The sequence below is a fragment of the Sporisorium graminicola genome, chromosome SGRAM_12 (assembly GCF_005498985.1).
Source record: "Sporisorium graminicola strain CBS 10092 chromosome SGRAM_12, whole genome shotgun sequence".
Classification (NCBI taxonomy): domain Eukaryota; kingdom Fungi; phylum Basidiomycota; class Ustilaginomycetes; order Ustilaginales; family Ustilaginaceae; genus Sporisorium; species Sporisorium graminicola.
The window spans coordinates 1,044,220-1,068,521 of record NC_043722.1 but is presented as its reverse complement, the minus strand read 5'-3'; the positions used below and the strand labels follow the sequence as shown (position 1 = coordinate 1,068,521).

At 58.5% G+C, this 24,302-nt stretch overlaps 13 protein-coding genes across 13 annotated transcripts; 6 read left to right on the top strand and 7 right to left on the bottom strand.

Moving 5' to 3' along the window:
• Positions 1-783: 783 nt before the first annotated feature.
• On the top strand, positions 784-2,020 carry EX895_001914 (uncharacterized protein; the record flags this gene model as incomplete). Its single annotated transcript, XM_029882513.1, has 2 exons — positions 784-1,937; positions 1,999-2,020. 2 exons carry the CDS (start codon positions 784-786, stop codon positions 2,018-2,020), a joined length of 1,176 nt encoding a protein of 391 aa, XP_029741368.1.
• Positions 2,021-2,608: 588 nt separating this feature from the next.
• EX895_001913 (uncharacterized protein) lies at positions 2,609-3,664 on the bottom strand (the record flags this gene model as incomplete). Its single annotated transcript, XM_029882512.1, has 1 exon — positions 2,609-3,664. One exon carries the CDS (start codon positions 3,662-3,664, stop codon positions 2,609-2,611), a length of 1,056 nt encoding a protein of 351 aa, XP_029741367.1.
• Positions 3,665-4,017: 353 nt separating this feature from the next.
• Positions 4,018-5,313, top strand: EX895_001912 (uncharacterized protein; the record flags this gene model as incomplete). The annotated part of the gene is made up of 1 exon (XM_029882511.1): positions 4,018-5,313. One exon carries the CDS (start codon positions 4,018-4,020, stop codon positions 5,311-5,313), a length of 1,296 nt encoding a protein of 431 aa, XP_029741366.1.
• Positions 5,314-5,416: 103 nt separating this feature from the next.
• EX895_001911 (uncharacterized protein) lies at positions 5,417-7,172 on the bottom strand (the record flags this gene model as incomplete). The annotated part of the gene is made up of 2 exons (XM_029882510.1): positions 5,417-5,506; positions 5,706-7,172. 2 exons carry the CDS (start codon positions 7,170-7,172, stop codon positions 5,417-5,419), a joined length of 1,557 nt encoding a protein of 518 aa, XP_029741365.1.
• Positions 7,173-7,502: 330 nt separating this feature from the next.
• On the bottom strand, positions 7,503-8,852 carry EX895_001910 (uncharacterized protein; the record flags this gene model as incomplete). The annotated part of the gene is made up of 1 exon (XM_029882509.1): positions 7,503-8,852. One exon carries the CDS (start codon positions 8,850-8,852, stop codon positions 7,503-7,505), a length of 1,350 nt encoding a protein of 449 aa, XP_029741364.1.
• Positions 8,853-9,151: 299 nt separating this feature from the next.
• EX895_001909 (uncharacterized protein) lies at positions 9,152-10,156 on the top strand (the record flags this gene model as incomplete). Its single annotated transcript, XM_029882508.1, has 1 exon — positions 9,152-10,156. One exon carries the CDS (start codon positions 9,152-9,154, stop codon positions 10,154-10,156), a length of 1,005 nt encoding a protein of 334 aa, XP_029741363.1.
• Positions 10,157-10,260: 104 nt separating this feature from the next.
• EX895_001908 (uncharacterized protein) lies at positions 10,261-11,229 on the bottom strand (the record flags this gene model as incomplete). The annotated part of the gene is made up of 1 exon (XM_029882507.1): positions 10,261-11,229. One exon carries the CDS (start codon positions 11,227-11,229, stop codon positions 10,261-10,263), a length of 969 nt encoding a protein of 322 aa, XP_029741362.1.
• A 1,148-nt stretch (positions 11,230-12,377) lies between these two features.
• Positions 12,378-13,964, top strand: EX895_001907 (uncharacterized protein; the record flags this gene model as incomplete). The annotated part of the gene is made up of 1 exon (XM_029882506.1): positions 12,378-13,964. One exon carries the CDS (start codon positions 12,378-12,380, stop codon positions 13,962-13,964), a length of 1,587 nt encoding a protein of 528 aa, XP_029741361.1.
• A 1,358-nt stretch (positions 13,965-15,322) lies between these two features.
• EX895_001906 (uncharacterized protein) lies at positions 15,323-16,348 on the top strand (the record flags this gene model as incomplete). Its single annotated transcript, XM_029882505.1, has 1 exon — positions 15,323-16,348. The coding sequence occupies one exon, from the start codon at positions 15,323-15,325 to the stop codon at positions 16,346-16,348; it is 1,026 nt and encodes a 341-aa protein (XP_029741360.1).
• Positions 16,349-16,461: 113 nt separating this feature from the next.
• EX895_001905 (uncharacterized protein) lies at positions 16,462-18,234 on the bottom strand (the record flags this gene model as incomplete). The annotated part of the gene is made up of 6 exons (XM_029882504.1): positions 16,462-16,826; positions 16,924-17,077; positions 17,167-17,183; positions 17,268-17,400; positions 17,483-17,953; positions 18,040-18,234. 6 exons carry the CDS (start codon positions 18,232-18,234, stop codon positions 16,462-16,464), a joined length of 1,335 nt encoding a protein of 444 aa, XP_029741359.1.
• A 623-nt stretch (positions 18,235-18,857) lies between these two features.
• Positions 18,858-20,453, bottom strand: EX895_001904 (uncharacterized protein; the record flags this gene model as incomplete). Its single annotated transcript, XM_029882503.1, has 1 exon — positions 18,858-20,453. One exon carries the CDS (start codon positions 20,451-20,453, stop codon positions 18,858-18,860), a length of 1,596 nt encoding a protein of 531 aa, XP_029741358.1.
• Positions 20,454-21,307: 854 nt separating this feature from the next.
• Positions 21,308-22,750, top strand: EX895_001903 (uncharacterized protein; the record flags this gene model as incomplete). The annotated part of the gene is made up of 2 exons (XM_029882502.1): positions 21,308-22,596; positions 22,681-22,750. 2 exons carry the CDS (start codon positions 21,308-21,310, stop codon positions 22,748-22,750), a joined length of 1,359 nt encoding a protein of 452 aa, XP_029741357.1.
• Positions 22,751-22,872: 122 nt separating this feature from the next.
• EX895_001902 (uncharacterized protein) lies at positions 22,873-23,943 on the bottom strand (the record flags this gene model as incomplete). The annotated part of the gene is made up of 1 exon (XM_029882501.1): positions 22,873-23,943. The coding sequence occupies one exon, from the start codon at positions 23,941-23,943 to the stop codon at positions 22,873-22,875; it is 1,071 nt and encodes a 356-aa protein (XP_029741356.1).
• Positions 23,944-24,302: the final 359 nt, after the last annotated feature.

Below are 24,302 nucleotides of genomic sequence, written 5' to 3'. Positions count from 1 at the left end.
AGAACTTCCTTCCTCAGCAAGAAGAAAGGAAGAAAAGGCGGGGGTTGCGCTCGCTCTTGGGTCTGAGTTCCTTCTGATCGGCGCTCCCTCGTTGGTTGCTGCTGGCAATGTCGAAGAGTCGATACGATCGTGGCTTCGTGAGTCTCCTTGAAGGACATCTGATACTTTGAGCGCAATCGTTAGCCACTTCGGAAGGAGTCCGATGAGAAAAGAGAGACCAAGAGAGGGTGAGAGCAAGCAACACAGGAAGAAGCCGCGCAACCAACACCGACAAGGCTTAGCTGGGCTTCACTTGTTCCGACGCTTTCTTCCAAATTCGCCGCGCGCTTTCTTTCTCGAGTTGTTAGAAATCCAGCCGCTGAGCTCGATGTGTTGTTCTCAAACAAGCTCAAGAAAGCAGCTCAATTCGAGGTAAAATGACAGAGCGAAAGAGCGAGGTTCAGCCAAGAAAACCATCGCTGATCTGTGACAGGCTCGGTTTGCGCATCGCTTCTCCTCCACCCTGTGCTTTAACTGAGCAGAGCGGCCCAGTCACGAGATCCATTGTCTGTAAGTCGGTCGGTGCGTCGGATATTGTCCTTTCTTCTCACTCATCACCGTCCATCGTCATTGTCACCATCACCGTCACCACAGCATCCAACGCCTCTTCCCTTTCAACCTTTTCTCCGTTCTTTCTCTCTCTTCTTTGTCTCTCAGAAGCAGCAGCACACCGCTTCGTTCTTCTCTTGCAATCTTTGGGTCTCGTAGCCGCGTCGTCCATCGTCCAACATAGCAAAAGTCACCATGTCCGCCGCCGTCACTGCAAGCAACGCCGTCGCCAACGCCGCCAATGGCGTCTCGTCCTCCTCTTCATCAGCTGCATCCTCCTCCGCTGTAGCTGCTGCTGGCAAGCCCGCCGTGCAGCCCTCGGAAGTGGGCTGGCTGTTTGTCACTCAGTACTACACCTTCCTCAACCAGAACCCGGGTCGCCTCCACTGCTTCTTCACCAAGAAGTCCACCATGGTCCACGGCACCGAACAGGAGGAGTCGTCTCCATGCTTTGGTCAGCAGCAGATTCATGACAAGATCACCTCGCTCAACTTCCAGGACGCTAAAGTGTTTGTCTCCAACGTTGACACCCAGAGCTCTGCTAGCGGCGGCATCCTCGTCCAGGTGCTGGGAGAGTTGAGCAACAACGGCGGTGCTTGGAAAAAGTTTGCACAGACCTTCTTCTTGGCCGAACAGCCCAACGGATACTACGTGCTCAACGACATCTTCCGTTACCTCAAGGACGAGGAGGAGATCGAGGCCGAGGCTGAAGCGCTCGACGAGGCCATCCAGGACGAGATCGACGAAGCTGACAAGAAGGGCGTCGAGGTGCCTCACACGATTGAGGTCAACAACATTGGCAATGCCAACGCCGTCCCCCATCTGCCTTTGGCCTCGACCTCTGCGTCTACTCCCAAGGCCGCCATCGAGTCGTCCGGCGACGCCAAACCGGCTGATGCAGCTGCTTCTTCCGCCAAAGTCGACGCTGTGCCTGCCGTCGACGAGGTGGTTGCTACTTCGACCGACGCCGAGCCCACCAAGGCCGAGGCTGACCAGGTCGGCGTTGACAAGAAGGTCACCGCCGTCGAGGCTGACCAGGCTCCCGCTGCTTCCAAGGGTGCGACCGATGCCGCCGCCGCCGCCAAGACAGAGACCGCTCCCGCTGCCACTGCTTCTGCTCCCGCTGCCGCCGCCGCTCCCGCCGCTCCCGCTGCTGCGCCTGCCCAGCCCGCTGGACCGCCCAAGCCGAAGACCTGGGCCACGCTCGCTGCTTCCGATGCCACTCGTTGGGGTTCCAACGTCTCTACCGACGCCAAAGGTGTCTCGTCCTCCCGCCCGGCTGCCTCCGGCGCTTCCACTCCCTCTGCCGGCGCCGCCAAGTCGGCCGCCGCTGGTGCTGCTACTCCCAAGTCGGCCGCGTCTTCCCCCGCCGCTGGCGCTGCGAGCTCCTCCCCTTCGGTGTACATCAAGAACGTCGACGCCGAGAAGGTGACCGACGCCGCGTTGCGTCAGGCGCTCGAGGCGTTCGGCACGGTCAAGGACGTCCAGATCCTTGCGGCTCGCTCGTGCGCCTTTGCTGAGTTCACTAGCGTCGACGGTGCCCGAAAGGCTGTCGCCAAGGGCAGTGTGACTGTGGGCAAGAGCGGCGTCAGTGTCACGATCGAGGAGCGACGAAAGCCTGCTGCTGGTGCGGGTGGTGCTAGTGGACGCGGCGGTGCTGGTGCCGGTGGGGCTGCGCGAAACGGTGCCGGTGCTGGAAACGGCAGGGCCAGCGGCGGTGCTGCTAGGGGAGGCGCTGCTGTGCGCGGCAACGGTGCTCGTCGTGCGGGCGCCAACTGAGCAAGCTGGCGGGTCTCGTTGATCGACCGTTTCTTTCCAAAAGCACTTTGTCTTCTTTTCTCTTCACAATCATCTTGGCTGCACTCACTCCAGACTCAGCTCAGCACACAGTTCAGCTTCAACACATCATCTGTAGCAACCCTCACACACACACACACACACACACACACGCACACACGCATCCCCACGTTGACGCGAAATAACATTTGGCCAATACCATCCATCTATCCAAACCCGCTCATTACAGCTTACTTGCCGTCGTCTTGGTCTTATTGCGATTGACCGCGTACGGCAGTACGAGCGCAGTCTGTCTGGCGATGGCCAGGATGACGGGTTCGGGGAACAGGTGCTTGTCGTCCGGGTGGGACCAGTGTTGGGAATCGGCTTCGTGCTGGCCGTTGATCATGAAAGTGCCTGTCGAGAGGGTTGCGCTTCGGCAGAGGTTGGGTGGGAGTGCGCGTTTGAATTCGATGGTGAGGTGGAGGGTGGGGTACCAGTGGGCCTGGTGTTTCGAGGGGATCATCATGGGCGGGGAGGTGAACATGTCTGCGAGGAAGGGGATTACGTTGGAGCCTTGGCTCAGGCGTCCTGTTGCGACGAGGTCTGGATCGAGGGAGGGAGCGGGTTGGGGGACGAGGGAGTAGTATGCGCCTGCCGAGAGCTTGTTGGTGGTGTGCGAAGAATGGGTGTGGTGCGGGTCTTCGGCGATGGTGAGCAAGTCGCCGAAGCTGAAGGATTGGCCGGTGGCACCCTTGGGGCCGAGGCTGCGGGGAGCGGGGCAGCGGTCGGGTGGTGAGAGCGGGAAGACGGGCGCCCACTGGCTCTTCGACGTCAAGGTGTAGCCATTCTTGCTTGGATCGTCTGCATCCTCGGCCGCGTCGCTCACGCGAGTAGCCTCTGCGCTCGCCTTCTGTACGCCGAAATCCGTCAGCAAGACCTGCGTCGTTATACGCAGCGTCCCGTCCTGCCATAGCTCCGCCTGCAGATTGCTCAGACTCTTTCCACGTTTAAGTACGCGGATGCGGACCTCAACGGGCGTATGCGAGACCGCCTGGATGTACGTCGCAGAGAGCAGCAGCGGGTCGTTGTGCGAGACGTGTTTGATGTCCGTCGAGACGACTTCAGGCGTGCGCATGAACGCGAGCACTGCGTTCAGGATGATGGAGAGCGAATAGCCGCCTTGTGGCACCGAGCCGATGCACCATGTCGTGTCGATCGAAGCGTGATATGTGGCCGAAGTTGGAGAGATGGTCGATTCGTCCAATCTCGAGAGCACGGCTATTTGCAGACTCGGCATGGCGGGCCAAGCTGTGGCGGGTGGTTACGCCTTTTTTTCGAGCAGTGAAGCTGTATCACAGCTCGCCCGATCTATGTATGGTTGTGCGAGACGAAGCAGCGAGGGACTTGCGAACAAGGTGATAAGCAACATGGTGTGTGCTGACCGGTCTAAGTAGCCGATATCCGGCAGAAGCTTCTACTAAATGTGCACGGCACAGTGATCTCACATATCAGTGCGGCGTTCACCGTCTGGTTATCGCTGTTTAACACAAAAAAGTTGTCTTGTTCGCCATCAACTGGACCCTTTTCTTCTTCTTCTTCTCACATCAGTGCAACGAGTCGAGAAGAGCCCGATCGACCGACCAGCCGACTATGGCAACTCAAGCCTCCTCCGCTGCCACCGCAGCAGCGGAACAAGTCACAGATCTCCTTCCTCCGAGCCGAGTCGCCCGCAACCTCGAACTGCACCTCGCCGCGGAATCGGGCGACATCACCCTCATCCAGTCCCTCCTTTCCTCTCCCCCTTCTTCGGACAATGAGGACGACGACGGTGGGGTGGATGTATGGTACGAAGACTCTTCGAGCGCCAACTGGTCTGCGCTCCACTTCGCTGCTGAGCAGGGGCACTTGGAGGTCGTCAAGCTGCTGTTGAGGCATGGTGCGATATGGAATGCGGTGGATGCAAATGGGTTTACGGCGGCACAGGTGGCCTGGAGTATGAACCACGAAGCAGTGTATCGGGCCATCTTCGAAGAGGGTGTGAGGCAGACGTTCTTGCTCAATGCGCTGCAGGGACACGCCGAGGGTGATGAAAAAGAAGAAGAAGAAGAAGAGGAAATGGAGGAGTCGGAGGTTGATGATGGACCGAGTGACGCTAAGCGAGCCAAGACAGACGGTACCGTGACCACGTCGAGCGATGGGACGCGCATGACGCTCAAGCCTTCGGCGGCAGACGTAGCCAACGATACCTCGCGCTACCTCTCTACACCCTTGCGCTTCGTCCCTGACCCCCTGGGCCAAGTGCGCTGCCTCGACGCGGACAACAACATGGTCATGGCGCCCTGGGAAACCGACATCATGGAGCTCTCCGCCTCTCTCCTGTGTTGCAACCAACCCGCCAACTTCAGTGTGCTCAACGTCGGCTTCGGCCTCGGCATCATCGACACCCTTCTTCAGCAGTACAAGCCCGCGCGGCACGTCATCATCGAAGCGCACCCGGACGCACTCGCATATGCGCGCCAACTCGGCTTTGACCGCATGCCCGGCGTAGAGCTGTTCGAAGGCCGATGGGAGGACTGGATCAAGGACAGCGACGACGAAGAGGACCTCGCCAAGATGACGCAGCTCGGCAGCTTTGACGCGATCTACTGGGATACGTACAGCCAGGACTACCGCGACATCAAGCGCTTCTTCGACGCGCTCCCCAACATTCTCAACGGGCCCGACAGCCGCTTCAGCTTCTTCCACGGCCTCGGTGCCACCAACGCGTTCTTCTACGACGTCTACACGCGCATCGCCGAGCTCGATCTGCGCGAGATCGGCCTCTCGACCCAATGGCACTTGCTCACCCCGGCCATCAAAGAGGAAGAGTGGCACGGCGTAAAGCAAAAGTACTGGCAGCTGGACCGGTATCACTGCCCGCTCAGCCGGCTCGACGTGTGGGATTAGGGCTGACTGAAATACATGACTTCGACACCGATGGTTTTGACGATGCCCATCTTGCTGCTCCCCGTTGATGAGGAGGCGCGGTGCGTGGGCGTGAGATCCGCCTTCACGCCGAGTGAGACGAGACACGACGAGAGACGACCTTGCCAGAGGAGGCGGATGTCTGAGGTGGTTGAGATGCGCGCCTTGAGCACGCCTGTGATGGGCGAGACGATGTTCGACAGCAACGTCGGCGGCGCTGATGGTGGTGATATCTGTGGTGGTGATGCAGGAGGAGTGGGGCGGAGGGACCAGTGCGACTCATCGGCAGCGAGCGACGGTTGCTGCACGTCGCCTTGCACATCCACTGGTTCGTCGCGCAACGACAGTGCCTCTCCCTGCTTGCTCAACCGAACCTTCCTCTCTCCCGCCGCACTGGCCCCGCTCTTCTCGGCCCCATCGCCCACCGCTCCCGTCGCACCGCCGCTTCGCCTCAGCCAGTACTCGGCCCCCACCGTCCACTCGGACTCGTAGCTGTACACGTTGAAATCGAATCGCGAGCACACAACAACGTCCCGCGCCATGCGCGCGGCGTACGCGGTGCTCAGGTGGCCCATCATCGGATTGAGCGTTGCCGTGATCACCGTGGGCGGTTGCGAGGGCGTCACCGCCTGCTGCTGCTGCTGTGTGGGTGTGCCTTCGTGGGAGGGTGGAACAGAGGCGTCGGGCGGGGTGATGATGGGTTGCGGATCCGGGAGCGTCGAGAAGCGGATACCCGTGGATAGGCCCGCCGACTTTTCGACAGTGCTGATGAATACTTCGGCTCCGGCGCTGAACCGCCCGCGCAAGCCGCCGCCTGCGTCGGTGTCCTGCTCGCCCGTGCTGCGCGTCGAGGCGGTGGTGAGGGTGCCGATGCGTGCTGGGGATGTAGCGGTGTTGAGTGCGTCGACCACGCCATCGCTGCTGCTGTTTAACGGGCCGCTAGTGGTAGATGCTGGACCATCAGCAGGCGCGCCAAAGTTATGCAGCACCCTGAACCCCCACAGCGCGTCGTCAATCGAGTAGCTGTATTCGGTGAACCACCGACCCGTATCCCTCTGCAGGGTCAGCTGCAGATTGGTCGACCCGGGTGGGCCCAAGCCATAAACATCCTGCGCCGCCGCTGCTGCTGCTGCGGTCGAGGTCGCTGTTGAGCTCGACGAAGGCTGCGCATTGGCAGAAGAGGCAAAGTTGTGGGTTGATGAATCGAGACTCGTCGTGCCGCTCTTGCCTGCTGCTCCTCCACCCAGCGACGAAGCGTATGCCGACTGTGTCGCCATGGCCGCACTATGCAGCGCGTTCAACGGATACTTGGGCGGTGTCGACACAGCCGTCACGATCAGCTGCCACGTCGGGCTCACCCTCTTGGTCCACAACGCATCCAGCCGGGCTGAGGGAACATGCATGCACCCATATACCAGATACTCTCCCCCCTCTCCTGCCCCCACCTCCTTGGCCGGCACATCTTCGAACCGCTCCCCACCGAGCCAGTAGTACTCCTTCTCCTCCTCCTTCTCCTTGCGGCGAGGAGCCTCGATGATGCGGAAGCGCTCGATGACCTGCTTGAGCCGCACATCCTTGCTGCTCCCGCCGAAATCCACGCGCCGACGCGTGCTCGCGTAGATGTACCCGATCCCCGCATGCAGATTCGGAAGCGCACCCAGTCGGTACGTCGTGAAGAACGGCGGCGTGGGCGACGCCGAGATGGACAGCGACAGTCCGGTGGGCACGGGAAAGTCGAGAAGCGCCGCCGACGATGAAGTCAGGTGAAGGTACGAGTTGTATTCGTTCCAGTGTGTTGCTTCAAAGTAGCGGCGCAAGATGTGCGAGACAAAGTCGTGCATCGTTGCCAGCACAACCGGGGGCGCCGTAGGGAGTCGTTGATGGAGGTGAGAGTGATGGTGCATTTCGAGAAAAAAGAAAAAGGGTCCAGTTGAGCAGGCCGTGTTGGTCCTTGCGCAAGACGAGATTTCGAGCTGAAATGCAAACGTCAACCATATCCACTCGCTCGTCGGCGACGCTACCAACAGCCAGCCGCCTCTCCCGCGACACATTGCAACCGCAATGAAGGGCATGCTCACAGAGACGCAGCTCTCTCACACATACACACAGACATTGTCAACGACCACACATCCGAAATGCAGCTGAATATATCCATTATACACCCTCGTCCCCTACGACGCAGGCGGTACACTCCCCGCCAACGCATTCATGCTGCCAAACGGATCCCTCACACTCTTATGCACCTGCTTGTACCACTTGGCATAATCCCTCTTCAACGCATCTACCTCGGCATGCAACGCTGCCACCTGCGCCGCCAGTGTCATGAAGCTCTCGTGCTGTGCATGAATCGCATCCGAGATCGCCTGCGGCGTGTACGTCTCCCTCGAGCTCAGTGAGGCCAGATGGTGCTGGATCGTCTCGACCGTGCTCGAGTAGCGAGCGATGCGATCGCGATACTCTACTGCCAGCTCGCCGAAGAATCGCTCGAGCCACTCGACGAACGACGCGCCGTCCGAAGCGGTTGCCCCCGCGCCACCCCGCGGCTCTTTGGCGTTGAGGATGATCGAGTAGAGCGTCGACGTGGTGGTGCGATCGCGTTCCAGCTGTCGCCCGACGTCGATCGACTGGTTCTCGTCCGTGTCCAGGGTGGCAGAGAGCGACTTGAGCGCCGAATCGAGCTCGTGCCATTCCGCAGCGCATTTGCGGATCTCTTGACCAAAGTTTTTCGTCTTGAGCTCATCGCGAAGCTGCACCTGCGTCGAAATGTGAGAGTCGAGCTCTTCGATCAGTTTGCGTGCATCGTCAGGGAGGTCGTTGAAGCGCTCTTTTTGAAAGTAGCCATATCGGAAGAACGGGGATGCTGCTGCTGCTGCGGCTTGGTTGAACTGCGGTTGCGACTGAAATGATTGAAAATTGTTGTTTGGCTGCTGCTGTGGTTGCTGCTGCTGTTGTTGTGGTTGAGACGAGCCGAACGAGAACAGCGAAGTCGAAGGTTGCTGCTGCTGTTGTTGCTGTGTGGGCTGAGCAGAAGAGCCAAACAATCCGCCTGTGGATGTGGAAGCCGTGTTGTTGGCAGCACCACCGCCAAACGAAAAGCCACCAGTTGCGGGCCCAGTAGCCGGCTTGCCAAACAAACCGCCTGTCGACGTCGAGGCAGTGTTGTTCGACGCTCCAAACAGTCCGCCTCCGAAACCTGACTGTTGCTGCTGCTGTTGCGGTTGCTGCTGCTGCGTATTTGTGCTCGAACCAAACAATCCGCCGCCCGTTGCTGGCGCAGCAGTGGTTGTGGCTGGCTTAGCGCCAAAGCTGAAACCACCTGCAGCGGGAGCCGCTGCACCCGTTGTCGGCGCTGTTGCTGTGCTGGTAGCAGAGTTGGTGTTGGAAGCAGCGCCACCACCGAACGAGAAGCCTCCTGATGAACCTGAGAACGGCTTGTTGGCGGGAGGTTGCGAGAAGGAAAAGGATGCGGATCGACCTAGAGTCGAGCCGGTTGTGGTGGCGGCAGGGGTCGAGCCGAACATCGTGTGCGTTGCTGTACTTTCAAGCGACTGCGGTCTGCGATGCGGATTGTTGATGATGGCGAAGACGAGGAAGAGAAGAGACGACTGAAAACGTCAATGCGATCCATCACCGACTTTTCCAAAATCACACAGCTTCCCAGAATCCAAACACGCGTCAAATTCTGTAAAAGCACGATAGCACCATCGGGCTTGTTCTCCACTCAAGATCGGGAAACAGCACACACCGACGACATCGAAGCCACTCGACTCTTCTTTGCTCCGCGATCATCACCATCGACAACCACCACCGCCGACCAATAATGTCGACCGACATGGCACCACGTGCTGGTCCATCGGCGGTCAAGAAAGAGGAAATACCTGATAGCGCTGCCTCATCCTCGCACTCGACCAACAAGTTGCCTGCCTATCTGCCACCCACCACAAGCAAACCCGCCGACTTACCACGTGCCTATCTCAATGGAACTCAGGATATGCTCAGCCTGTTTGGTCTTATGCCCATCTATGATCGATCTGTGCGTCCCTACAATCCGGACTCGGTCAAGGCGGAGAACGCAGGATCGGGATCCTCCAACACGGCTGCGCGGGGAGCAGCTGCGGGTAGCGCGGCATTGGCGACAGCAAACACGGCCAATGCAACAACGGCTTCGGGAGGAGCAGGCCTAGCAAGGGGAGCCACGCCATCGAGTATTCCACAAGCTTCAGCAGCATCGAATGCGACCCCTCGCCCTACCAACGTACCCACGGGTGCAGCAGCCACTACAGGCCTGGTAAGCCATCCATCGCACAACGCCTCGAGCACCGGTCGAATCTCGACGCCAGCCCTACAGCTCAACGGTGGACCACCGACCTTCCCGCTGCATACGGATTCGTCCGCCATCCTCGCCGCCTCACCCGGACAACTCGCCGCCTCAGCTGCAGCCGCTCCTCCAGCGCGCAAACCGACCAAACCTCCGCCCACCTATGCGCACTACGTCGACGATCTCGCCGGCCGAGTGCGTCCGCCGCGCAAAAGCGCTCGAGCCGCCAGAGAAGCTAAAGGCGCAACGCTCGTCTCGATCCTGTTCAAGCCCGAGTACACACCGCAGAACATCGTACCACTGGACAGGGAGCTGATGCAGGCAGCGTTCAGTGTCGAGCCGGGTCCCGTGGCCGAGATCGATCAAGCGCTGTTGGAACCGGACGAGGAGGAAACGGTCAAGCCGAGAAAGAAGAAGAAAAAGTTCAGGCATGAGGCGATGGCAGCGGGTGGAATGCAGGCCAGCTCGAATCCCTCGAGTGCTGCTCGAACGCCCATCCCTAGATGATCCTGTTCTCGTTTCCTCTGTATTTTGTACTCACACTCTCAATCACACATTGTTCAAACATCAAGCTATCAAGGATCGAATTCGCTCGGAAGGGTGTTCCTTCCTCAAACAGCAATGCCCATCCTTGTTGTGATCTCGTCGACCGTCTTCCAGATCGCCTGATGATCCTGGTCGTGCACGCCATCGGCCGTCGGAGGTCCACTAAAGTACGCCGCCACCTCGTCGGCGCTCTTCCCCCTCCTGCCCGCACTGGCCAAACAGCCCTGCACCACATTGAACAGGTGCGCGTTCTCCAGCGCCGCCGCCACCCTCTCCTTGTCGTTGAGCTGCTTGTTCACCGCGTTCTCCGACTGGTGCGTGCCGGGACGTACGCGGATATCCACTTTGAAGCGGTCCGGAAGCGCACGCAGCAGACGCACGCGCAGCGAGAGGCCGATCAGCGTCGCCATGCTGCAGTGCGGGATGGTCGGCGTGAATTCGAGCAGTACGTGCGGGAGTCTGTTGGTGGCGGTATCGCCATGAGAAACGGTGATGTGCGATGCGTTGACCACTGCGAGCTGTTCTAGAGTGAGCGGGTGTTCCGGGTCGGTGATGGAGCGGATCAGGTCGTAGATCTCTTGGCTGTCGATCTGGTCGTCTGACGCTGTGGAGGGCAGGTCGGTCTTGTTGGCGTGCATGGTGGGGGGAGACTCCGCTTCGGGCGACGTGGGCGGCGAGACGGAAGGACGCTTTCGAGTCGCGGACGACATCTCGACATCGCCATCTCGCTCGTCGTCGTCTTCCTCGTCGTCGTCTTCCTCGTCTAGTTGATCATCTTCGTCGATGGTGGATCGGGTAGCCCGTGCGAATGAAGAAGCGAGATTAAGGCCCGAGCTGCTGCCAGCGCTGTTGGTAGAAGAGCCTCCTCGGATGCCAGCGAACGAACGACCGTTGGCCGACTGTGGCGCTGCTGCGGAAGAGTGGATCGAATGGTCGCGCCACCACTCTGCGTTGGCGTTGGACGACGTGCGTCGCTGAGTCGAGCTCGAGCCGGACTGGTATACGATGGGGTTTGCGTTGTCCTTCTGTTCCATTGTGGGCGAGTGAGTGATTGCGACTGGTTGGTGGGTGGCGAAAAGGAAGAGTTGAAGCAGCGAGATTGTCGGTTTGGGAGTCACAGTCAGCGCGAAAATAGGTGGAGGAAATCGGGAGGCGACATCGGTGCTCGAAACGGCACGCGATCGACGATCCAAAGGAGCAGATTTCCAATTCCAGCCGCGGATAATTCGCAGCTTAGCGCGCCTGAGCACGCTGTTGCTTTAGCGAGAAGGGCACGTTGACCATTTGCATTAATTCTGTCTGACCACGGCCCGCGAAGACACGCCTCCCGCTGCCTATCTCGTTTCGGACTTAGAATGTCGGCTGGGCGAGGGCGAGGGCGAGAGGGTTGCTTCCCACCTCATCACGAGCCTCGCCCTGTCTCGTGTGCATATCGAGATCAGAGCCGGTATCGTCGCCATCGCCATTGCCATTGCCACCGCCGACGGGCGTGTCTGGGACTGCATTGTACTGTACTGTACTGTAGTGTGAGCTCTGAAAGGAGCACTTCGATGATGAACGAGTGGGGTCGGGGTGTGGAATGCAAAATGAAAATCAATTTCGCATGCATTTCTCAGCAGAAGCAACACGGACCCGTTTCGACGGATTGTTTCGACGGATCCTCGGCAGCGCGAAACGACAGACTGATGATGCTTCTGACCAACCATCATCTTCTTTTTGTTTCTCTTCGTCTCGGCCACTTGTTGTTGGCTCCCTTTGACTCTCGCCCTCGCTTCCATCTTTGTCGACCGAGTGATTTCGAGCACGCTTCCCTACGACGGTCAAGGGGCAAACCGTTGCTTCGAAGTTATCGAGTGACTTCTCAATAACTACTGCTCTCTCAACATCGTCCGTCAAGCACAGCAAAGGACGCAGGATTCGTTTGCGAAACATGGACACTGAGCTATTGCCGTCGCTGTCGCTGTAGCTTTCTAGATCGATTCGGGCCAGAACCGATCCCCACTTTCGAGCCGCCTCGGCCCCTCCCAGACTTGGCTGCAATCACGTCGAATTCTAGCAGCGTCTTTCTGCATCACGCGCAGCCCGAAATCAGGAGCAATCGACTCGAAGACTTTCACCAATCAAACGTCCTGACAAGATACGTAGTCGGGATGCCTCCGACTCTTTGTCGCTGTTGCCCGCCATGACTCATCCTGTCTCTTCCACCACCTCCTCCTCGTCATCGTCTTTCTCGTCGCAGCAGTCACCGGCCCATTCTTCGCAGCTTGTACCATCGACTTTCCCCACACCAGGCGCGGTTGCTCCGGCCACTTTCACACCAGCTTCGGCACACGCGGCATCACCGTCGCATGCTTCCACCTCGGCAGTGGATGCGTTGAATGCGCCTCAGCCGTCCTCTTCCAAAATCACAACAACAACAACAGCAGCAGCAGCAGCAGCAGCACAGCCACCACCACCGCCAGAAGTGACGGCAATCACAACGGAAACGGCAGCAGCAGTTGCAGCTGTGCCATCAGCTTCCGTCAATGCAGCTACAGCCCAAGAAGCAACCTCAACGTCGAACGGCACCGCCAAAGTACTGCCTTACCTGTTCGACGATGCCCACATCGACGACGTGCTCGTGCTGGTTGTCGACATGCTCGTCAAACTCACCGAGCATAACGATTCGCTCCCACTCCATCCTTCCGCCCTCACGCGCTTCCATTCACGCGCAACACCCAACATCACACTGTCGGCCTACCTGCGTCGAATCGCCAAATACACCTCGATCGAGAAATGCTGCGTGCTCATCCTGCTCGTCTACATCGATCGCGTCTGCGAACGCCTTCAAGGCTTCACCATCTGCGGGCTGACCGTGCACCGTTTCATCTGCGCTGCCATCCTGTGCGCGTCCAAAGCGCTGTGTGATGCATTTAATACCAACGAGCATTACGCCAAGGTCGGGGGCATCAGTTTGCAGGAGATCAATCTGTTGGAGAAGGAGTTCTTGCAGATCATCGATTGGCGGCTGATCTGCAGTGGAGCCGTGTTGCAGCATTACTATGCGAGCTTGGTGCGCAGTCACAAGGATTACCTGCTGGCCGAGCCCAAGGCGGAGCAGCACGAAGTTGCGGTTGGGATGGAGGTAGATGCGGTCGAAGGTGGCGTGGACTCGAATGAGAATGGCAATGGGAGGTCGAGCGAAAGCAGTGGTAGTGGCAATGGCAGCAGTGCAAGCGCACCAAGCAGTGGTCGACTCGCAGCAGCGCCAGCAGCGCCAGCAGCACCCAGTACCAACGCTACACCAGCCATGGCCAGCAGTCAACACAGCTCGCCCTTCCCCATCAGCAGCAGCAGCAGCGCCAGCCCGTACACACCATCTTCTGCCAATCGCAGCAGTGGACTTGTAGCCACAGCTACCACCGCCAGCTCCACCTCGGGCAACAGCGGCAGCATTCGTGGCGCGCCTCCCTCCACCACCACGAGTCCGGTATCCGCGATGCAGGTGGATCCGGAACCTGCGCTCTCAGCAGCATCGTCGACGACGAGTAGGAGAAGGAAAGATCAGCATCGTACGCCGCCTTATCCGCGCGATCTCGCCGCTGTGGGCCTGGTCGATCTACCGCGCGAGAATGGGTTCGGTGTACAACAGCAGCAGCAGCAGCAGCAGCAGCAGCAGCAGCAGCAGCAGCAGCATCAGCATCCGCATCAGCAGCATCAGCAGAGTAGCGTCAATGGCGGTGCGGACGCATACAAGAGGATCCGATTCGATCAGCCTTCTAGGCCGTAGAGGTGCGCCTAGATCCGCTGCGCACGAGCTGAGATCGAACAATCAGACCCAGCATGCGCCGGCGCCGCCTATTTGTATACTAGACATCCTCAATGCATACACTTGTCAGACTTCGGCACAGAACGCGGTGTTACTGCGAAGGGCGGGAAGAGAGCGTTGCCGATTGCTTGCATTGCTTCGAGGGTTGTGTGTGGGATCTTGAAAGTGTGTTTGCCGCGATCTCAAGTGCTTCCAGAAAGCCGTCGAAGCTGAGTCTAGAACTTGGCACGTTCTCGATCAAATGCAAGTGTGCCGAAGTGTGCAAGCTCAATATGCTTGCCGAGATCGCCGCCATCTGCAAAGAGATGGTTGCCCCGCAATGCTATGCGTCCACCATTAAAAGATCCCCATCCGGCCCGTTCTTGCAAGTTGCGGTAAGCGGCTCGTGAGAGGTCGGAGAAGGATGCACCATCACATGACAACTCAGGGAGGAAGGGCATAGCTGCTGGCTGGGCTTGAAAAAAAGGGCGACTAGTGCGACTCGGTCTTCGGTTCCCAGCGGTTCTTTGCAGTTCAACGTCCGACGCGATCGGTTTCTAGCTGAGAAAGATGGCCGCGAGCGCTGTTCCGCTATATTTACAAGTAAAGAAAGGCGCCCCTGTTTGAAGTGGCTCTTAGATGGCGAGGGCGAGATAAAGATCAGACCGTACTCAACGTCTGTATGGAGGAGGCGGGGATCACCATGATCATCATCGCCTGAAGCGCATTCAATCTGTTCTTACCTTTCACCCACTTCGCAGCATGAAAGGCTCGGTACACAATCTGCTTCCCCTCGCCTGTTGATCGTTTCCCCGGTTATGCAAATCTGAAACCATACTGAAAGGATGGTGCAGCATCCTTGCCATCTTGCCTTGGATCCTTCCTGTTTTAAAGTCCGCTCCCCCACTGGAGGACGGTGCACTTGGAGAAAGAGCGCCAAGCACCGTAAGAGGCAGGTGTCATGGGAATAAAGTGTTTTCATGCATGAGCCTCTGAACGTGAATCCTCCTCCTCCTCTTCCTCCTCCTCCTCCTCCTCCTCCTCCTCCTCCTCCTCCTCCTCCTTCTTCTTCTTCTTCTTCTTCTCTCGGCGCCCTGTCGTCTTGCCCCGCTTGAGGGTGCAGGGGTTCGAGACGATGTGCGTTAGTGTGATGCAGGGTAAAGAAGAGGACAAGGCTGTGCACCGTTCGGCAGCTACAAATTGGTCATGCGAGTCTTGTAGGACGATCCTTTGTTGCGTATATAAGGTAGCCTTCGTTGATCGATACAAGCACTCTTGTTCGTTCAAGCCGCTCTCGCCTCTCCTCGCACCGTGCCTCTACCTTCTTCACGCCGCTGACCATGAAGCTCCTCACCACCGCCCTCTCGGTGCTCGCCGCCTGCTCGGCCCTCACCACCGCCACGCCCCTCGTCAAGCGCCTCCCCACGGGCCCCGACCCGGCCTACACGCTCCCGCAATCGCAGCTCGCCTCGGTGCTCAGCTGCCAAACCGGCTCGCCCTCGTCCCAGACCAACCCGATCCTGCTCGTCCCCGGCACGGGCACCACGGGCCCACAGTCGTTCGACTCGAACTGGATCCCGCTGTCGGCCTCGCTGGGCTACTCGCCTTGCTGGATCTCACCGCCGCCGTTCATGCTCAACGACACGCAGGTGAATGCTGAGTACATTGTGAATGCGGTCAAGACGCTGGCTGCTGGCGGAAGCGGCAAGGTGCCGGTGCTGACGTGGTCCCAGGGCGGGTTGGCGGTGCAGTGGGCGCTCACGTTCTTCCCCTCGATCCGCACGCAGGTGGACCGGCTCGTGGCGTTTGCGCCGGACTACAAGGGCACCGTGGAGGCCGCGTTGCTCACTACGCCTGGACTCGCGAGCCAGTCCGTGTGGCAGCAGCTGGCGGGCTCGGCACTCACTACCGCCCTTGCCAACGCTGGAGGGCTGAACAAGATCGTCCCCACCACCAACATCTACTCGGCCACCGACGACATCGTCCAGCCGATGATAACCAACAGTCCGGCCGACTCGGCCTACCTGTTTGACGCCAAGAACGTCCAGGCCCAATCCGTGTGCGGCCCTCTGTTCATCATCGACCACGCCGGCTCGCTCACCTCGCAGTTTTCTTATGTTGTCGGCAAGTCGGCTCTGGCCTCTAGCACGGGGCAGGCGCAGAGCAGCAACTATGGGCTGCCGGACTGCAACCCGCTGCCCGCGGACCAGTTGACCGCGGAGCAGAAGCTTCAGGCCGAGGGTCTGCTGCTCGTCGCGGCAGGCAATCTCCTGGCCGGTCCCAAGCAGAACTGCGAGCCGGATCTGATGCCGTACGCGAGGCGCTACGCCATCGGCAAGAAGACCTGCTCCGGCGTCATTCAATAAAGTCCGTAAAAGTTTCGCCCACACCACTAACTCGTTTGACAAACTGTTTCCGTTACTTTTGTAATCCCTCGCCATCTCATCTTGACACGGAATGCTTCCCAAAGTTGATAGCCTTACAACGGCAGTGCCGGCATCACGGTGCCCACGCACTCGCCAAACCCGACCGAGTGTCCATCCACCCCCTCGATGAGTCCCGTCATCTGTACTGCATCCCCATCCTCCAGAAACGTCCTCTCCACCGCCACCCCCCCACCCGCCAACGCAAACGGCCGTCGCCCAGCTTGCGATTTCTCGAACAGTGAGCCGTACCCCTCTGCGCCTGGGGCAGACAGCGTCCCCGTGCCCAGCAGATCGCCCGGCCGAAGCGGGCAGCCAGTGGTCGAGTGGTGTGCGACCATCTGCCGGACCGTGTAGTACGTGTGACGCATCGAAGACTGTGAGATGCACTCGAAGCGTGCCGTGTGGTCGGACTCCGCGGCTGTCCAGGTGGTAGTGCAGAGCGTGTTAGGCATTTTTGAGTTACGCAGAGAAAGAGAGAGGAGAGAGAAGGAATGGTGGGATGGAGGGGGACTTACGTCGGATGGCGACGGTGAGGGGGACGTCGAAGTTGGTGTTGTCCGCGTCGCGCAGGTACGGTAGGAGTGGTGGATCGTGTGTATAGCCTGCACAGGTAAAAGGCTCGAGCGCATGGATGGGCACGATCCACGGCGAGATGGTCGTGGCAAAGTTCTGTGGTCGTGCGCCAACCGCAAAAAAAAAGAAGAAGCGTCAGCGTCACCAGAGATGGTGGGCAAGGACAAGAGCAATGAAAGACGCACCTTGCTCAAGAATGGACCTGTACAGTTGTCGCAACACAACATGTCAGCTTGATCGATACTTGCACGAACAACAGTACGAAGTGTAGAAGGAGGCTGCTTACCAAGAGGAACATACTCCCACGTCTGAATGTCTCTAGCCGACCAGTCGTTGAGCAGCACGGCGCCAAACACACGATCCGCTGCCTCTGCTGGCGAGAGCCTCTCTCCCAACTGGGTCTCCTTTCCACCATAAAACTATCCCGCAATCACCAGACAAAAAGAAAAAGTCAGCCTCCTCTCAGCTTTCAAGCAGATTAAGTCTTTGAGCCGCACTTACAAACCCAACCTCGAGCTCGAAATCGAGCTTTCGACATGGCGCTACGATCGGCTGTGCATCTTGGGGCTTGTCCAGAATCTGCCCTACCGGTCGGCGGATCGGTGTGCCCGAGACGACAATCGACGATGCACGACCGTGGTAGGCGACGGGCAGATGCTTCCAATTGGGCTGGAGCGCGTTGGTGGGCCCACGGATGAGCGAGCCACAGTTGGTGGCGTGCTCGATGCTCGTGTAGAAGTCGGTGTAGTCGCCGATGGTGCAGGGCAGACACATGACCGTACTCCCTGCCAGCCTGTCGATGAACAGCCGCCTTCCCACGCTTCCACTGCTGTGAACGCTCTCAGCGAGAATCGACTCGGCAATCGTCGTGTCGACGCTGATTGGTGAGCCCGACGAGAGCAGCTGTTGGAGGTGCAGACGCAAAGCTAGCCATGCAGGTTTGTCGAGTGCCATGAATGCGTTCAGAGTCGGCTGTTTGACCGGAATCGCGCGTGTCAGTTAACAAGAGAGAGAACGAAGGCGTGCGAAAACGAAGCAGAGCAACGTCTGATACTCACCCCGGATAGCACCTCGGTCGGGATGCCAGCAGGAAAGTACCTGGTGAGCGCCAAAGCCTGCAGGTCGAGGATGTAGTCTCCAATCGCCACGCCGCAGCGCCGAGTCGACGCATCGTTGTTCGTGTAGAAGCTCCCATACGGCAGGTTGGCGAGCGAAAAGCTGTGGTCGGCACCGTAGTCGATGATGCACTTCATTGTCGCGCTCCGTGACGTTTGATGACAACGAGTGCGTTGCAAGATGGTAAATAGGTGGTTGGTAACGATCGCAACGCGAAGCGTCTTTCGAGCTGACTCAAAAAATGCGAGCGCAACACAGAGCCAGAAAGATGAGACCGAACAAGACACCGAGGTCTTGTTTTCATGCTTTGTTTCTTGCTCATACCACGTCCCAACGTCCAGAAACGAACACGGCTATACCATGCCCCGAGGCTCGCGGTTTAGCCGTGTTGGTCCCAGGAAAACGGGAACGGTTTGGTTCTGCCGGTCAACATTGACAGCTTAGTTTGGTTCTTCCGTCCGTCCTAGACAGCCTTGGCCTCCCGCATTTGCTGTGCGATGTCTCACACACACACACACCCATACAAGACACACATGACCTCGCCCTCTGACGAAAAGACGTGCCAAGCTCTCTCCATTTGCGAGCAACCGGCAGAATCGAATGCAAGCGGCATTACACATCCGCTCAGACACATTAGTAATAGCTCGGTCTTGTGAAGGTCAGAGATACGGCTCGCGGCAGTCATCACTTGATAGCAAATGGAAGCAGCTCCAGTCTACGTACAGGAAGTTAGCTGGGGTGGGTGGACTGCAAAGTGTGCTTAACCCTGCTTGTTGTTGCTGATGCTCGCAGCCATCTGAAGCTCGGTCCTGCTCTTCTCGTTTTCGATCCACCCTTCAATCGCCGCTGCGTCCCTGGGCACAAAGCGCACCTTGAACGGCTTGGGGCTCGAGCTCAGACCTTTCGGGTTGGCACACCCTGTCGCTGGGTTCATGTCGTACTCCTGCTCCGCCGGATCCAGACTGGGTTCGATTTTGAAAAAGTGGATCACCTTGCAGAAGGCGACGTACAGTTCGCGGTTGGCCAGGTGGACGCCTGCACACATGCGGCGGCCCGCGCCGAACGAGTAGTGCGCCTGCTTGTTCTCCTCGCCCGGCTCGAGGAAGCGTTCGGGCCGGAAGTTCTCGACATCGCCGTACCGGTCGCGGTCCTGGTGGATGGCCCAGGCGTTGAGAAACACGGTGGTGCCCGAGGGGATATGTGCCCCCTTGTACGTCGAATCGCCGAGTGTCGCTTTGGGCAGTGCAAGCTTGAGCACGCTAAAGTAGCGCGAGCACTCCTTGTGGAGTGCCGTGATGTACTCGACCGCTTCTTCGTCCGAGCGCGGGATGGCGCCTTGGTACACCTTGTACATCTCGTCGTACGCCTTCTGCTGGATGTCCGGCCGTTTGGCCAGAAAGCCCATGGACCAGATAAACGTGTTGGCCAGCGTGTCGAGACCGGCCGAGACCATCGAGAGGCAGATGGACGAGAGCTCCTGGTCGGTCAGCTTGGCTTCTGGGTCCTTGAGGATGTTGCCCGTGATGCAGGGAACATCGGTACCCTCGCGCACGCGCTGCTTGAGGTCGTTGAGCAGCCGGCTCATGTACACATCCCTACGAGCTCGGATCGAGCCTGCAAATGCCTTGCTGTTGCGCCCCATACTCGGAAAGTACCGCACAATCGGCAAGTAGTCCGCAGGCGAGTTGGACACCGATCTGAAGTTGGCCACATGCGTCTCGACCTCTACGATCTCTGCCAGCAGTTGATCGCCGACCTTGTCGAGACGCGAGCCGTAGTTGACCGTGAGCGAGACGTTGAGCGCGAGCCTCTGAAAGTAGGCAAACGGCTCGATCGCCGCCGAGCGCGCGTGGTACAGGTCCTCGATCAGCGAGAGCGTCTCGCGGTCGATGATGGGCACGTAGCTCTGCACCGCAACGCGGTTGAGCGCCGTCGCCGCGGCACGTCGTTTGCGCTTGCACGACTCGTCCCAGGGCGAAGTGCCGATAGTGTACCCCGCGGTAGAAGAGACGACCGTGTGGAACGTGTAAAACAGCGGTCGGCTGATGTAGATGCTCCCCAGATCCGTCAGCAGCTCTTTGGCTGCCTGCGCCGTGTTGATGATCACCACCTCGCGCTCGCCCAGCTGCACCTTGTAGACTGGGCCGTATTTCTGCGACCACTTGTAGTACGTCTGTGCTGCATCCTCGCCCAGTTGGAACAGGTTTCCGACGTACGGCCAGCCGCGCGGACCGGGAAGGTTCAGTTTGGGCTTTTTCGTTGCAGAATAGACGAGCTGGATGATGACGAGCGCCAGGCCGAGCCATGCAACGTGCGGCACAGAAGCCAGGGTTTCGCTTGATACTTCGAATCTCATCTTAGTCGGCTTACCACGAGAATTGTTGAGGGCGACAACGAGGAAGCGAGAGACGAGCAGGGAAGGATCTTTATGTACGTCGGTGAACTGGTAGCTCAGTTCAGGAACGAGGTGGGGACAGAAGGTCGAAACGGGGATAACTTTTTTTTCGGAGAAGTGGGATACGAGGAAGCTGCGCCAAGAGGCTCGTACTACTTCAACGGCCGCCTGCCGCACCAAAGCCTATCTGCTGCACTAGGAGCCACTAAACTGTATGACAGATGGGAACGATGAAAGTTGCAACCACACGGAGGGGTCTGGTCCGCAATTGAAAAAGGAAGGCCCAGTCAGAGCTCACCAATTCCTTCAGATCGGTTGGCTCGAGCATGCCTTGCTTTTGCCGTGCATCGCTGACCGCGCCAAGCGCTTCTGGTACAGCACTAGAAGCAAGGCATCGTCCGGCAGATGCAATTTGCCCCGCAATTTCGGCACAGGCCTGTGTCTGCTTTAGCGAGTACGAACTGCGAGCCAAAGATACAGGGAACCAACGAAAGCGATGGCAGACAGAAAGCCCTTCCAAATTCGCCGATCAAATGAGCGGTGTGGGGAACCTGCCTCGGTTTTGCTTTAGCCGCCTCGGCACGACGACGATTCCAAAAGAACGCAAAGACTGCTGACCAACGTCACCGCAAGTCCCCGGTTGATGCTAGCTAGCGACCTCGCGCGAGTCCTATGCAAGAAGCAGCATTCATACACAATAAGAAGGCGAGAGTCCATCGCAGCTCGTTACTAGATTGCGACTTTCATATCACCTCTCCCTCCCACCTTTCCGTCATCGCCACCCCCATCGCAGCAAAAGGCGACCGTCAAGCAATATGTCAAAGATCACGTATCAACGTGGGTTTGGAAACCACTTCACTTCCGAGGCAAAGCCGGACACGCTGCCCAAGTACGGCCACTCTCCGCAGAAAGTCAATCACGGCCTGTACGCTGAGCAGCTGAGCGGTACAGCGTTCACAGCGCCTCGTGCCAAGAACCAGCGCTCGTGGCTGTATCGTATCCGGCCGTCGGTCAACCATGCACCGTTTCAGGCCTATGACCAGCAGGGACAGCAACGGGTGTTGGGATCGTTCCATGCGCATTCGCCCCATGTTCACGTCACGCCGCAGCAGCTGCGGTGGGACCCACTGGTGGAAGACGTTGTAGGCAAGGAGATTGACTTTGTCGATGGGATGGTGACGCTGGCAGGAGCGGGAGATACGCAGCTCAAGAACGGGCTGGCGATCCACGCGTACACAGCGACCAAGTCGATGGGCACGCGGAGCTTTTACAACTCGGACGGCGACTTTTTGATCGTTCCTCAGCGTGGTGAGCTGTTGATCCGGACCGAGTTTGGTCTGCTCGAGGTCCCACCGCTTCACATTGCCGTTGTTCAACGCGGGATCAAGTTTTCCGTCGACTTTGCTGCTGGTGGTGTTTCAGCGAGCAACCCAGCCTTCGGCTACATCTGCGAGACATTCAAAGGCCATTTCGAGCTTCCAGACCTAGGACCGATCGGCGCCAACGGACTCGCGAATCCAGAAGACTTTGAAACGCCCATAGCTCTCTTCGACAATGACAAGGACGGTCACGACTCGAACCTGCAAAGCTGGACGGTGATCAACAAGTTCATGGGTCGTTTCTTTGCCTACACGCAGCCGCACTCACCATACGACGTGGTGGCATTTTCCGGCAACTACCTCCCCTACCGTTACGACCTGACCAAGTTCAACACGATCGGCTCGATCTCGTTCGACCACCCGGACCCTTCGATCTTCACCGTGCTCACCTGTCCCACCGACACGCCCGGCACAGCAGTGTGCGACTTTGTCATCTTCCCGCCGCGCTGGCTCGTCGCCGAACACACGTTCCGCCCGCCCTACTTCCACCGAAACTGCATGTCCGAGTTCATGGGCAACATTGTCGGCGTCTACGACGCCAAAGCGACCGGCTTTGTCCCCGCAGGCGCGAGCCTGCACAACATGAACTCAGCCCATGGGCCCGATGCAGAGACGTTTGAAAAGGCATCGAGTGCACCGTTGAAGCCGGTCAAGGTGGGAGAGGGCAGCATGAGTTTCATGTTTGAGTCGGCGTATCAGCTTGCAACGACAAAGTATGCCATCGAGTGAGTATCTGACGCTATCGACGTCGTCGAGGGGACGCTGTTGATGCGATGACAAGCTGACCCAACTTGTGTTTTCATATGCAGAGAGAGCGGCAAGGTTCAGCAAGACTATTGGAAGGCCTGGTCCGAACTCAAGAAGAACTTTACTGGCTGAAGGCCACTGCGGTCCCACAGTCCGGTTTCCAAGTATTTGTCTATATACGATTCGTCTATTATTGGGAAATGGTACAGGGAGCAACGTGTGTGCAACTCCATACTCTACTGCCAAGCTTGCCATCAATTTTCCAACGGCGGAAGGATGCCAACATTGGCAGCGAGCCTCTGGAGACCCTCTTTGCGGCGTGTCTCCCACTCGTCCGTGTGCCAGAAGCTCTTGGACATCCACGCCTCGTCCTCAGTGCCCGCCCTCTCGGCGACGGTCCTAAACTGGCGCAACAGCGCCGCCTTCTTGACCAACTTGGCCTCTACTTTGGCTGGGATCGTCTTGGTGCCTGTCGATTCGAGATACTGCTGGCGGTGTTTGTCAAGGTACGAGTTGCGCAGCTGCTCGGCCTTCTCCCAGTTGGACTTGGTGGTGGTGTGGGTGCCGTAGCCAGAGGTGGCGATGAGCAGCCAAGGAGGGATGGTTCGACGGCCCGCTTTGCAGACGTAGCGGGAGATCGAGGTGCAGTAGAGCGTCTCGTCGGCTTTGCCTTTGGAAGCAGGCGCAACGAAGCGGCCGACGACGTAGAGCCACTTGTCGTCCCACGCCTCGATGCTCATCCGGATCGTGTATCGAGCCAGCAGCGGGATCTCACGGTGGAAGTTGAACGCCGACCCGCCCAACGCGACCCAGCCGCCGTCGTAGTACATCTTCAAGAAGCGCGGCGAGTTGTGTGCCATGCGGGTGAAGTCGAGCGATTTCGAGTAGGACGAGTTGGAGAGATGACCGTTCCAGTCGCATTCGTCCAGCGTCGCAATAAACTTGTGCGAGGAGATGTCGTCGAAAATGTCGCGTCCGAGTGGGAGACGTTGCGTGTCGAGCAGCGGTTGACTTGGCTTGTGCATGAGAGTCGAGGCGGAAGAGCGCGAGGTTGGCCACCAGGGTTGGGCGACGACGAGAGCCTTGAATGCGGGATAGAGCACGCGAATGTGCCATGCGAACGGTGTCGATCGGACGTTGGCCAGCAAGACCGCAGCCAGTAGCACGCGGAGCCACGTCGGAGGATTGATGCGGATGGGTTCGAGCAAGAGCGCTTTCAGCGTCGACCAGCCCCAAGGAGTGAGCATGACGCCGAGTGCGCCGAGCGGAGCTGCTAGCGCTGCCACGCTCGAGCCTTCGGGTTTGGAGGATCGAGTGGCCGTCATTGTATGTCGTCGTTGAGAGCAAATGATCACCTCGTCTCAGTTGGTTCTTATAGCTTTTAGCCGACTCGACGCGCTCTTTAGTGGTGGTCACCAAGCGAGCAAGATCTGCGAGAAATCAAGGGTCCAAACCAGCGAATCTTTGTCGCCAAGAAATTTTCTCTCTCTCTCTCTCTCTTTCTGTGTTTGTTGTGCCAAACAAAACCGTCAGCAGCATCCGGTAACCGGCATAAACTTGAGCTCCGACTACCGATTTTTGTCAACCACCTTCTTCTGCGCAATGCGGAACCTCCCAACATGGCAGCGTCAAAAAGGAGCGCGAGAGAATTTCAACTTGGTGTCTATGACCCATCGTCAGTCTA